Source organism: Zingiber officinale, chromosome 2A (assembly GCF_018446385.1).
Source record: "Zingiber officinale cultivar Zhangliang chromosome 2A, Zo_v1.1, whole genome shotgun sequence".
In the NCBI taxonomy this organism is placed as follows: domain Eukaryota; kingdom Viridiplantae; phylum Streptophyta; class Magnoliopsida; order Zingiberales; family Zingiberaceae; genus Zingiber; species Zingiber officinale.
The window spans coordinates 114,617,868-114,632,231 of NC_055988.1; the positions used below are offsets into that span (position 1 = coordinate 114,617,868).

Here is a 14,364-nt window from a genome sequence, read left to right on the forward strand (position 1 = left end):
CAGGCAATCCAAATGTTTCAAAATATGTTACCTGTATATCTCCCTTTCCTTTTCTCTTGTCAATGCTTCATTTTACTTCAGTGTGGAAATTTGAACATCACTAAAACCCTGCAAAAAGGGTCAAAACCAAAGAAAAAAAAGATCAGAATAGAAATTAAGGTATTAACATGTGAGATGGAAACAATCTTATGCTTAATCACGGAAGAAAAAAAAATCCGCACACTTGAGTCAACAAATCATTAAGAAGTTTTGCACTAATAGTTGTCTAAGCTGCCCATTAGACATTCATTTCATACCTAAACTCAGACCTACTGACAAAGAAAAAGAAAGAATTACCACATCAATGAAGACATCTTCTTTAGTAAATGGTGAGGAGGCGGCATTAAAGAAACACTAGCAGAGAAAGTCGAGGCGGCACTAGTGAGGAGGCAGCGAAGATGGATGAAAGTCGAGGTGGCGAGGAGGAGGCGCTGGTGAGAAGGAGGCTGCGAGGCCGAAAGTTGAGGCGACGAAGAGGGCGGCGAGGAAGGAGACAGCGAAGAGGGTGGTGAGGAGGGAGACGGCGAAGAGGGCGGTGAGAAGGGAGGCGGCGAAGAGGGCGGTGAAGAGGGTGGTGAGGAGGGAGGCAACGAAGAGGGCGGTGAGGAGGAGGCGGCAAAGAGTAGGGTTTTGGGAAAGAGATAGAAAAAAACAAGGCGGAAATAACATCAGGAGGTAGAAAAACACAATAAAGAAAAGGCGGAAAAAATAGAGGATGGAGGCGGAAAAATATAAAGTGCTCATTGTAATTCTATTTGCAGCATACTGTACGCCGTAGATAATATCATTGCTATTAATTATTTATAGCGCATGTTAATGTATATATAGTTAATAATAATATTAACAGCTTACTTTTAATATGCGCCTTTAATACATCTTTTTTCTCCAAATTTATACTATTAACAGTGCACATCAACATGCACGTCGTTAATAATACTATTAACGGCGTGCTTTTAATGTGCGCTGTTAATAGCACGCTGCGAAAAGCTATTTTTGTTGTAGTGTTACAATGCGATTCTTCCGAAGATCAACCTAGCATTAAGACGATAGATTGATAGATCCATACATAAAATAACCCTCCTTTATCTGGTTTTGAGAGTAGAGTTTATTTTGTCATGGGCAAAGTTAAATTTATAAAATATAATCTTTATTAATTATAATATCAATTATAGTTATAATTAGATAATATATTAATCTTAGTTGTATGAGATTAATATTAATATTTATATTGGAGCAAAAGGTGATATCGCTCAGGGGACATTTTCCCCTAGCGCAGGGACCCTTTGCATAAGGAGGTTAGACACCCAACGAGACATTCTGCATCCACTGAGAATTAACCCCAAGACAGATTAGCAAATACTCATGTAGGTACCAATTACGCCAACTCGTGGGGACAATATTAGTATTTATATAAACATTATAAGTGTTGTGTTAAATGCATGTGTTGTAATAGTATATAATTAAAATTATTTTAAAAATGTGTCAGCATACCTATATGTCCAGAATTTGATCCTTGTTTTCTAAGTCCTTGTATCCTTATTTGGAAAAATAACCGCATGTTACGGAGACCCATACTTGGACCAAATACTCATGCCCGTTAGAATACCATAGTTTTATGTTGTCTGAGCATGGACAATGGCTTTTGCCGTAACATGATTCAGCCTAAACATCTTGACGTTATCTGTTTCTTATCATTGTTGCAGAAACCATGAAAAGGACACTAAAATTACTGGATCATTTGAAGCAACAGATCATTGAAGGTATACCTATCATAGGAGCAGGTGCAGGGACTGGAATATCTGCCAAGTTTGAAGAAGCTGGTGGAGTGGATCTTATAGTCTTGTACAACTCTGGGCGTTTTCGAATGGCTGGAAGAGGGTCATTGGCTGGGTTATTGCCATTTGCTGATGCAAATGCAGTTGTTCTTGAGATGGCCAATGAAGTGCTGCCTGTGAGTTCCTTCTACTTTGTGAAGTTTGAGAAAACAGTTCACTATTTTAACTGTTTTGAGCATTATATTCTATGGTGTCACTAACAATTATATATCAAACATAATAAGAAGAAAACAGGCTACTATATTCTAATGATGAAAACCACTATTTATTTTACAGTATTCCAATCTTTATTGTAACGTAGGTGGTGGAAGGAGTACCAGTTCTTGCTGGAGTTTGTGCCACTGATCCATTCCGCATAATGGACTATTTTCTAAGACAGCTGGAAGCAACAGGATTTTTTGGTGTTCAGAACTTTCCAACAGTCGGACTCTTTGATGGTAATTTCCGCCAAAACTTGGAAGAGACAGGAATGGGCTACGGGTATGTTTCTCAGATGCTTTAAAATTAGATTTTGTTTTTGTTAATATCTCCAGGGATCTGTAGGGGAGATGAATCAACAACCACTTCCAATGACAGTATGGCAATAGAAATCTCCAACGTACAGTCGGTTTTTGTCTAAATTGAAGTGTACATCTTGCTTTACCAGGTTGGAGGTTGAGATGATTCACAAAGCTCACAAATTAGGGTTATTAACAACCCCATATGCATTCAATCCAGATGAATCTGTCGCTATGGCCAAGGCTGGTGCCAACATCATCGTAGCACATATGGGTCTAACAACATCAGGATCTATTGGTGCCAAGACAGCAATAACTCTTGATGATAGTGTTGGATGTGTTCAAGCAATTGCAGATGCTGCAATAGGAATTAATTCTGAAATCATTGTTCTTTGCCACGGAGGTACTTCTTTACTCATATTAAAAGAAGAAATAAATGCTATGCTACCAACATATATTTCAGTATTTGCAAATGATAGTTTTTTTCCCAGACAAAGCAAAAGACTAATAGCTCATGAACCTTGTTAACTATCTTGACTCAACTCTCCCTGTAAGGAACAAAGCCCTAGTACGTAGTTGGTCGACACCCATTGCTAATTTATATACATATCCATGTTGTCATATCACAATGATTAATTGTTTAGTGAGTAGAGTAACACTAACCTATAAAATAGTGTAAGAGCTCACTATTTGTGTGCTAATGCTGATGATAAAAATAGGTAAGCCAGTGAAAAAGGGGAGAATTCTCTTTTCAAGTCTGACTCTCCCACCCTAGTTGCTTGTATTTCATCTGAACAACTAACAGATCCTTTCTAAGAATATAAGGACCAGTTGAAGGGCTGATACATTTCATTTTCCATTCACCAAAAATATAAAATTACTTTATTTTGATATGCCAACCTCAAAGTACAAGTGATAGTTTTCCTAGTTCTTTAAACTTCAAGACAAAAAGTTCATTTTCTTATCTATTGGATAGTCTCCCACTAAATCTAATTCAAGTGAGTTCCAGATGAATTTTAGCCTAAAGAGATATTTGTCATCCTGATGGATGGACATCTTTTTATATTGGAGTCCTATTAGGTTTCATCGCTTTTCTAGGTAAGTTCTGATACACATGAAAAGGACAACTAGAATGATTAAAATAAATAAAATTATCAAACTCTGCCAATAAAAAGGATTTTAAGGTTTTGAAAAAGTCACGAGTGAATAGAAAATATCCATATTGCATCTTATGCGAATAGCCCTACCAAGTCCCTTAAGAAATAACTTAAAAGAAAAAAAGGTTTTCATTGGTTATATATTATGATAAGGTAGCATCTCCATGAACATCACAGGAGAAGCTCAATCAAGGTTCTTTAGGCGGCCATCAACCGAGGTATTTTAGGCGGTAACTCGCCTCCTTCCTCAATCGCTGCTGCTGTCGTTTCACCACCGCAACATGTCGTCTGGGCCCGGCAACAAGTCCGAACGTGTCATGCAAGATCGGAAGCATTGCCCGAGCCCGGGGGCAGGCTCAGTTGCATCACCTGAGCCTTGCGACTAGTCCAAATGCATTGTTCGAGCCTGACGATGGGCCCGGAGACTTCTCTCGGGCTTGGTGCCGAGCTCGGGCACGTCGCCCTGGCCAGCGACGTGTCCAAACTCATCGTACGGTCCCGGCAACGTGTTCGAACTCGTCACACGGTCCCGGTCATACGTCAAACTTGTCGCCTAACCAAAACTTGGTATGCGAGTAAGTTGTAAGTTAGGGTTTAATTAAATAATTTGAGGTTAATAATTTTAATCAACTCCTAGATATGATTGGGATAGTTTAAATAAACTTAATTAAAGCCTAATAAAATTATCCCATTATATATATATATATATATATATATATATATATATATATATAAAGTAAATATTATAAAGAATAATGATTATTTATAATATTATATATAAAAAATAATAAAAAAAAATTCAGCAGGTGCCTAGATGGTTGGTGGTCACTACCACCGCCTACCATTATTTACAACAATGTAATTTATTTGTTAGCAATCCACTTGCCTAATGATCTTCAACTCCTGGCTGTTATCCATTGATTAGCCTTTAGCAACTGAATGACACCTTTCAATGCTGCACCATCAGATCTCCAAGGTCAAAATATTTTTTATTTTTAAATATTTAGATTAAATTTTTAAGTTTTAATTAATATATTTGATTAAAAGTAAATATTATAAAAAATAATGATTATTTATAATATTATATATAAAAATTAGTAAAAAACATTCAATAGGTGCCTAGACAGTAGGTGGTCACTGACCGTCCTGCCACCGTCTACCACCATTTACAACATTGTAATTTATTTGTTAGCAACCCACTTGCCTAATGATACTTAATATTGTAAACTCCTGGGTGTTATCCATTGATTAGCTTTTAGCAATTGAGCGACACCTTTCCATTCTGCACCATCAGATCTACAAGGTCAACTTTCATCCTACTTAACTAGTGGATCCCACAGTCAAACCTTATGCCTTTGCACTCAAGCGCTATTCTCCATCCTATCCTAGACAATCTATTAAGGATAACTAGTTGGGACATTAATAAGCACTCAGATGGTAGCTTGATTCTTTCTTTTGATAAGACTTATGAGTGGAATCTTAAGCAACATCAGGGAGGATAGGTGAGTGATCTATTTCATGGTGCACATGCAACAATATGTGCCACTCATTTCTAAACAAATGGATCCCAAGCACCATGTGTAACTCATGCAATACATATTGCTTTCTATTCTTTGAGAAAAGTAAACAATGTTATATATCACATAAGAAGGTACATATTAGACACACGCAAACCAAAAGTCGTGCGTCTGGATCTTGAGAAACATCCTCTCAACCAAGGTTTAAAATTTCGACTCGTGCTGAGGTTTCGGTCTCAGACCGGAACGATACGGTTTCGGTATCGTATCGTGCCGTGCCGATAGAGTTTCGGTATTTTTTATTTATCTATAATAATTATAAGATAAATATGTTTATTGTATATATAAAAATAAGTTGTATATTGATTTATTATAAGTTCTCAATTATTGAATAATTTAATATTATTAGAAAAAATAATTAAAAAAATTATTTAAATAGAATTGATATATTAATAATTCAAATTAAAATGGAAATATTTATAATAATAATAAGTATATAAATTAATACAAGATATTACTTTATATTAATAATAATTATATAAATTAACTATTTATTCATTTAATTAATTAAATAATATATATTTTAAATAGTAAAAAATATCAAGTAAATTTTTTTTAAAAAAATATCAGAATATAAATAGAATTTTTTAGAATTTTTTAAAAATTTAAATGAAATTTAAAATAATAAAAAATATATTAGAATATAAATAAGAATTATTATATATTTTTTAAAATTTTTAAATGAAATTTAAAATATTATTTTTTCAGAATATTAATTAATAAAATTTATTTAATTTATTTTAATTTTAAATATATTTTTTATATATTTTATTAAGATAATTTAATTAGGATTTATAAAAGGCTCCTAGAAATATCACACATCTTCCGTACATCCTCCTTGGGAATTCTTTAAATTAATTAAATAAAATAAATAATTATTAAAAACAGAAAAAAAAAACTCACGGCAGTACGTGAGATCGCGCCGTTATCATCGCGGCGCGATCCTGCTTCGGTGCCGAAGGCATCACGGGACACCGCCGGAGGCGTCCCGCGTCTCCTCCGGCGCCGACGAAGGCGTCCCGTATCTCCTCCGGCGCTGCCGAGACGGGGACTCCTCCCGTGCCGTTTTCGGCCGCCCGGCGGAACCGTAAAAACCGTTCGTGCCGAGCGGCACGAAACGGCATTTCAAAAACTGCTCTCAACATCAGGGACATCTTCAAATTGGCAGCAATTACACACTTGCCATAACAAAAGGACCATACAAGACATGCCCAAATATCTAGCTCTAGTCAAGCAGCCATTATTGCGGTATCTCCGGAGGGAAACCTCTAGCATTCCTGTGGATGTGCTCATCTCGTGTCGTAGTTGAAGCCAAGTCTTCACTTGTCCCAAAGAGCAGCGCTAATGGAGCATCGAAAGAAACTATGGTCCAAAGATTCATCAGCCTGCTTGCACAATGGACAGGTTTTGCATTCCACAAATTCCAACTTGTCCTTGCTGCATGGGTGACCCTATGCAAGGAGCCATAGTGTAAATTTTGATGTTTTGGCATGAGGTAGAGCTTCCATATAGCCTTCACCCATGTCTTGGGTTCGCTTCGAGGGTGGAAGAAGTCATATAGAGCTGCTGCCCCCTGCTGGACAGAACCGAACCAAGTGGACAACGGGTTTTGCACCTGCTGTTTGGAGCCGATTTTGCTGCACAGTGTGTCCCGAAGTTGTAGTATTTTCTTGATCAAAGGCGAGTTGGAGGCCTTGGCATTCAAGTCCCATAAGTCAACATGCTGGAGGTACTGATGAGGGACCCATTTCACCCCAAGCGAATCCTTTTTTGCATTGTAGATTCCATAGGGACTCGTCGAGCAAAGCAGAGTTCCAAGCCTGTAAGTCCAGCACTCCATACCCTCCCTCTTCCTTGGCTAAGCTCATTGTGGCCCAGGAGATAAGTAGGTGTTTGGACATTCAAATAAAGGTACGACAAATGGCATGTAACTTGTCAACGACCACACTTAGTATTGGCAAGAAAGAGAGCCAAAAATACTCGACTCGCTCAAGTTTACCTGTGTAGGACAGCATGTACTTGGGCCATGTCGCGAGTTTACGTAGCATGGCATCCTTCAAGGCCCCATAGTTGCTGATCCTCAATTTTGCCGTAGCCAAGGGTATGCCGAGGTATCGGAATGGGAAGGTACCTTGCTGGAATCTGATGAGCTGTAGTAATCTGTTTTTGTTATGTTCGTTGACACCGCCAAGGTAAATGTTGGACCTTTTGAGGTTGGGATGCAGCCCCGCACCAGTTCCAAACTCTGCTATGCAGTCCGCAAGCAATACAATAGTACATTGATCGGCCCGGGCAAAAAGAAGTAAGTCATCTACATATGTAGGTGAGTGATGCCGGTGCCCACACACATCGGATGATAGTGGAAGCCAGGTTGCCTTTCTATGACTTAGAGAGATCTAGAGAGAACTTCTAGACATAAACCAAAGAGGAATGGCGATAGTGGATCACCTTGACGGAGGCCCCGCTGCCCTTTGAAGTATCCATGCATTGCCCTATTGATTCCCACAGAATAAGATACCATTGTGATGCATTCAAAGATCCAATTGACATACTGCTGTGGGAAACCAAAGTCATGTAGGGCGGCCAATAAAAAGTCTCAATCCACCGTGTCGAAGGCCTTTTGAAGGTTGACTTTGAGGACACACCTTGGGGAGATCCTTTTCCGCACATATGCAGTAATTCTTGAGCGAGGAGGATGTTCTCCACTAAGGATCGGTCTTCAACGTAGGTTGCTTGTGCCAGATCGAAGAGACTTACGATGACTTCTTGCATTCTTGTGGCTAAAATCTTGGAGATGAGCTTATATACGACCGTGCAACATGAGATTGGCCAATAATCCGTGGCATTGGGGTGTGGTCCGACTTGGGGATGAGCACCAATAAGGTATGATTCCATTACTAGAGAAGACGCCCTGCTGTGAAAAATTCCTGCACAGCCAGATTGGACTTCGCTATATCCCAAGCAGATTTGAAGAACTTGGCTCCATAACCATCCAACCCTAGCACCCAATCGTTGCCAATGTCCATCAGTGCCTTTTGGATGTCTTCTAGGGTAACGGGGCTTATCAAATGTTGTTGATCGTTAGGTGAAAGAACCGGTCCAGAATGCAGGGTGCTGCTGTCCGGTGTTGAACAATTTGATTGCGTGCCGAGGAGGTTCTCATAGTAAGCCACTAATACCTCCACAACTTCCTGGGTGCTGGTCGTTTGCTCACCCGATTCATTTGTGACAGCCACAATGGTGTTGCGCTTGTTTTTCCGCTTGACAAGGGAATTGAAAAAATTGGTGCATCGGTCGCTTTGCTTGAGGTACATGCACTTGGTTTGTTGTTGATAAAATGGCCGTTCCACTTCTCTGAGTCTTGTGGCTTTGACTTGTAGTTGGTGATAGTTGTCTGGAGGGGCCTGACCATTCAGGATATTGTGCTGTACCTTCTTGAACTCTGCATTTGCCCGCAAAGCCGGTTGAGATTGGAAAATGCTCCTTGTTGAGGTCTCGCAACCGGGGCTTTAGATGTGTGAGTTTCTTCTTAAGAATGAACTGCGCAGTCCAGAAATATGCTTAGCCCATGTCTTCGTAACTTGCTCTGAGAAACTGTCATGAAGCGTCCATATATTGTAGAATTTAAAGGGGCAATGCTCTGTTGCTCACTGCTCAGCAATGACACAATGCAGTTTGAGTGATCGGATAGGCAGCCTGGTGGGACGAATTCCGCAAAGCAGTGGAAATCCTCTATCAACCAATAATGATTGGTCAAAGCTCGATCCAATTTGCATGAGACCGTACCATTTGTCCATGTGAATTGGCAGCCCACGGATTGTAAATCCACCAAGTGACAGCTGAACAGTCAGCTCGAAATCCTGCAATTCATAGTGACTGACTGCCATGCCTCCAATCTGTCTCCGGCTGGCAATAAGGAGTTGAAATCCCCAATAGCCATCCACGGATCATTGATTTGCTCCCCTAGTTTGGGGAGGGAAGCCCATAGGGGTCGCCGCCACACCACGCTGTGACAACCGTAGATGTTGGTGACAAGGAAGTTCTGTCCAGTAAATGTGCAGCGGATTGAGCAGTGTACAAACTGCACGTCGGCTTTGAGAACATTCAATTCCCCTAGCTGAGGATCCCAAAGAACCAAGATGTGTCCATGGTTAGAATAGCCAAAATATGGGCAATCCCCATACCTGGAAACCGCCTTTGAAGGGTATCAAGATCCCCTTCCGATAGCTTTGTCTCCAATAGGTCAAGTACCAATTCACCATCTTTGAAGGAAGTGCTGAGCCACCTAATGTTTAAGGGGCATGTGGAAGCCCCTTATGTTCCATGACACGATCTTCATCTTATAGTATGGGTACCACACTCGCCTTCGGAAAGTGACAATGAGAGACTGCGCATGCTCACTGCTTGCTGATGAGGATGCTGCTGCATGTGAGATGTTCTCATTGTTGCTCGCTGATTTGGTTCCTGAGTTGGATGTGACTGGAATGGTCCATGCACAGCCGCCTTCTATGTCCTGTGGTGCAGCTTGCGCACCTTCTGCAGATACACGTTGCTTTCTGGAACTGAACAACGTTGTTTGTCCAAATCTGTAAACTAAATTAGACACCAAGTTAATCATATTACATATAGAATTGAGAAATCACCACATTTTGCATAAAAGGTAACTAAAAGTAACACACGACTTGTAACCTAACCATCTAACATTTTTAGATAAAAAAGACAGAAGGCAGTTTGTTCCCTTACAAAACTTGTTGATTTCTATGTTTACCACATCAAATATGAACTTAGCATATGAATTCCTACCAAAGAGTTATTGCATGTGATTATCGTAAGTATTGATAAGTTTGATATTAGCATTATTTTCAATTAAGATTAGTATATATGCAAATGAGTATAGGATTACCCTTGTATTTGGAGCAAATAAATTTTATCTATTCTAGTTACTAGATAAGATGTGCAAAAGATTTATTTCCTTCAACTTAGCATTTACTTATCAATTGTTAGTAAAAATGACTATTGGTATTACGATACATGCAAATAACGCACATCATTGAAACAGAGTTAATTGTTTTGGGGCAAATGTATAATTAATGGCATGTGTGAAAGAAAAAAGTTTTAGGAATATACCTGAAAATTAAACTATTATAATCCAAAATGGACAACAGAGGAAACAACTGTCCCTCGCTGCTTTGTGTCTGAGAAGAAGAAGATACAGTGTATGTATTTAAGCACATCTAAGGGCATATTTTGTCGTTCAACAGAAACTGATAGTCATTGAAGATCGGTAATGGATAATGAAAGTGAAAGGTTTAGGACTTAAAGATTGCTCACAACAATATGAACCCTAAACCCTAAAGCTTTTATTGATTGATAGTAGCATCTTTTTAAATCAAGAGATATTGTTTGTATATTACCTGGAAGAAGCAAGAACAAAAGACATGGAATTTCATTCAATGTATCATGTTTAGTTCCATTTATATCTTGATCAGATAATGGCACCATAAATAAATAATTTTTAATCTGTTGAATATCTAACATTTACAATAAGCAGGATGATGGAATCCTAGATACCAATATATATTAAGCATTTCTTTTGCAATGAAATCTCACCAATAAGAGCCATGCCAAATTAAATTTTGGTTAAAAATTCTACACAGGTCCTATCTCGGGTCCAAAAGAAGCTGAGTTCATACTCAAAAATACAAAGGGAGTTCATGGGTTTTATGGTGCATCAAGCATGGAGAGGCTTCCAGTTGAACAAGCTATTACAAATACTGTGAAGAAGTACAAAAGCATCTGCATCAAGAGAGACTAAAAGCTCTCAATATATTATCCTACGTGTTAATTTCTTATACTATGCCGATTACACTTCTTTGTAGTTGGGATTTTGTCATAAATTCTGCAATAGGAGCTGTTTGTTTGAGCACAATGTAATGTCTTCCATCTTTTATTTATTTATTTATTTATTTATTTATATTTCTTCTCATTAATTTTGAAAGAGGGTAGCATCAATTACTGTTGTAACTGGCATGAATAGTTTTTTCCATGGAGAGATTTGCGTTTAGCAACATGTACGTAGTATCTTTTTATTGGTTCGAGGTGGATGAGGTAGATCATCCCATGAAAGATCCAATATCATATAATTGTATACTCTTAAAATTTGTACTTCTCCAACTAAGTATCGAATAGCTTACTCAAGGTGTAAAAAAACGTTATTAGTGGGATTGGAATTCTTAAGTGCAAAGGTCCTATATAGGTTGGATTTTATTTTTCAAAAAAAAAAAAAACTCCCAAGTTTATCAAATTTTGCTGGTTTATGAGAAATCGACTAGTTAGCTGTTGACTTAAGTCTGCTGTCAGTATTTTTAGATTTATTCTGATAGTTAGTAAAAAATTTTCATGATACCAGATCAGTCATCCTAGATTAGTTAATGTAAATTAGATATTTGGTGTCAATTAAAAAAAATTAGGATTTCACTGACTTTATTGTTAGATTGCTGGTGAGGATGTGGAAGGGGAAGGTGAACAGCCGATTGCTTTCTCGCTCATCTACCAATATGATTAATACACTGAAAAATTAATACAACACAATTGACAGAGCAATGATAAGAAAAAGTTTTATATGGTTCAAACCTATGATTTCATTAGTGAGTCACTTCAGAAATTCTTCTTGTCCCGGTCTCAGTGGAAAAACCTTTGAGCTTACAAAGATGAATAAGAAGAAACAAATTAGTAAGATAATAAATTACAATAAGGACAATTACAAGATTAGAGCTCTTCTTTGGTTTGTTTTCACTTGTTGCTTTCATTCACATATGATTGCTCTTAAGCGTTGCTAAAATTTCCTCTTATTTGCCTTCTTATCTATAGCATTTGAGTCATCTAACAATTGTAGATGATCGTGTTATATCAACTACTATCTTCTGTGATTCTTGTTGTTCCAGCAATTGACTAATCTTGTCATAGTAGAATGGTCAATCGATTGACACACTAACACAATTATTTTGTTGACTAGCAATCCAGCTTGCATTGATTGCCTAGTTGACTTGATCGTTAGTTGATGGAATCTAACCTTTATTTGGTTGGATCATCGATTCTGACTAACTCTAGGACCGAGTCTTCACGTATGTCAAGTCTATCCAAAATCCAAAGGACATGTCGTTCACAGACTTTTGTCACACTTAGACTTTCTTACCAAGAAGTCATGACTTCTTTATCTTGTCAAGAAACCTTGCCTTTAGAAAAAAAATAAATTCGTTATCTTAACGGTCTTTCTAGTGTCGACCTTATAGATATGGAGGGAGGTTCATATAGGTACATAGGTCATAGGCGCATGACGGGATAAACCCCAGGTCGTCAGTTCCTGAGAATCGACCCCTGGTCATTACGACAGAGATATCATGCGTCCATCGTCTACACTACGCCCTGGGGGCAGAAACCTTGCCTTTAGAATGTTCATGCCAAGAGATTCTTTTTGAGACTTCCTGATCTCCCTAGTATTAGTTAGCATTAACCCATCAAGATTTTTATTTGCTCAACCTTAGGTCTATCTTGACCTTCCATTAAAGATACTTTTACTTCCTAAACTTAGGCTAACTTATGACCCACTAAAACTTCCACATCTGCCAACACTTGCAGAAATTTTCCATTACTAACATTAAATGTTAGACTTCATCCATTATCGACACCTATTTGACTTTCTCTTCTCAATTACTAAGTGTTCAATCAATCTTGATCTAGTTCACACACTATATAGATTTGATACATTGTCTTAACTTAACCACTAGAGTCAAACATACTTTTAACCAATCGTATAGCTAAACATCAAAACACCTTTGCTTGACAGGAATTTATTAATCGTGAAAGGGTATCAACGAGTTGATTATCCTTTCCATCAATGTGCTCAAAGCCAACATTTATGCCCGTTCTTGTAATATGGTCCCGTTCTTGTAATATGGTCTGTGAATGCCAGCCATCTAACCCTTGAAGGTTTATTTGTGGAGTTTTTTCCAAAAAAATTAATAATTGTTTGGCAGTCAGTCCGAATAATTATCTCTCTTTTGTCTAAGTAAATTTTTAGGGCTTCTAGAGAGTTCATAACTGCATGTAATTTTGTATTAATAGTGGATTTTGGTGGATTGTATTTGCTGCTAGTATATGCACATATTTTTTCAGTACTCCTAGGGTCATATTTTTGCGGCTTCCACTTACATATCCCTCCCCATCCGTCCATGCAACCATCTGCTTCAAGTATCATAAAATATTCTTCCGGTGGTACCTCCAAATCTGGTAGATTGAGAACAATTTCCTTGATTTTTTTTTACTAAAGCTCAATCCTGTTTGTTCATGCGCTTGTCACTTGTTGGACTTGTTTTAGCATATAGCGGGTTGAGCAGTCGCCCTAGGTCCGGGATATAATTTCTTGCATAATTTAAAAGCCCCAACCAAGATCTCATTCCTTTTGTAGAGCATAATTCCTTTTCTTTGAAATCTGTAATTTTTGAAATAATATGGGGCTGAAGCTTGATTTTTCCTTCTCCTAGTATTGCCCCAAGGAATTCGATTTCTGAAACCGCTATTTTCCTTTAAGTAGGACTCAGGATAAGCCCATTTTTCTGGCATATACCAAGCATTATTTTTAGGTGCTCCGTGTGTTCTTGATAGTTTTGAGAGAAAACCAGGATGTCATCAATATATACTGCAATAAAATTTTCCGTTCCTTGGAAACAATTATCCATTTTTCGCTAAAAAATGACTGGGGTGTTCTTCAGTCCGAATGGCATTACGAGCCATTCATATAGTCCCTCTGGAACCCAAAAGGTCATCCATTCAATTGATTCTGGATGCATTGCTACTTGATGGAAGTCACTCTTGAGATCAAATTTGGAGTAAACTTTACTATTACTGACCTTTCTTAAGATTTATTGATTCCAGGCAAACTATATTGATCCTTATGAGTAAGGTCATTGAGCCGCTTATAATTGAAGACCATGCATTCTTTTCCTTTAATTTCTTTTCCAGTCTTTGGATCAATAGTTGTGCCAGATTTGACTATGATTGCAGTAGTTCGATGGCGACTTTTGCTTGGGCGAATTACCCCAATATCTAACAAGGCTTTAATATGCTTTGAAAAAGACTCCTTTTGTTGGGGAGTTAGATGCTTAATTGGTTGATCTTCAATAATAAAATCTGGAATTTTTATATCCAGATAACATAGTACCTAATTTCTTGTCCAGTGGAGGAGAGGATTTTCTCCAAT

The 14,364-nt window shown here is 38.0% G+C and overlaps 1 protein-coding gene across 1 annotated transcript in view; it reads left to right on the plus strand.

Moving 5' to 3' along the window:
* Positions 1-11,079, plus strand: part of LOC122043919 (toMV resistance protein Tm-1(GCR237)-like) — a 35,464-nt gene extending 24,385 nt beyond the window's left edge. Inside the window, exons 4-7 of the mRNA XM_042604481.1 lie at positions 1,743-1,990; positions 2,176-2,354; positions 2,521-2,774; positions 10,763-11,079. Of these exons, the coding sequence (XP_042460415.1) occupies positions 1,743-1,990; positions 2,176-2,354; positions 2,521-2,774; positions 10,763-10,920 (839 nt within the window). The 3' untranslated portion in view covers positions 10,921-11,079. The remainder of the gene's footprint in view (positions 1-1,742; positions 1,991-2,175; positions 2,355-2,520; positions 2,775-10,762) is intronic.
* Positions 11,080-14,364: the final 3,285 nt, after the last annotated feature.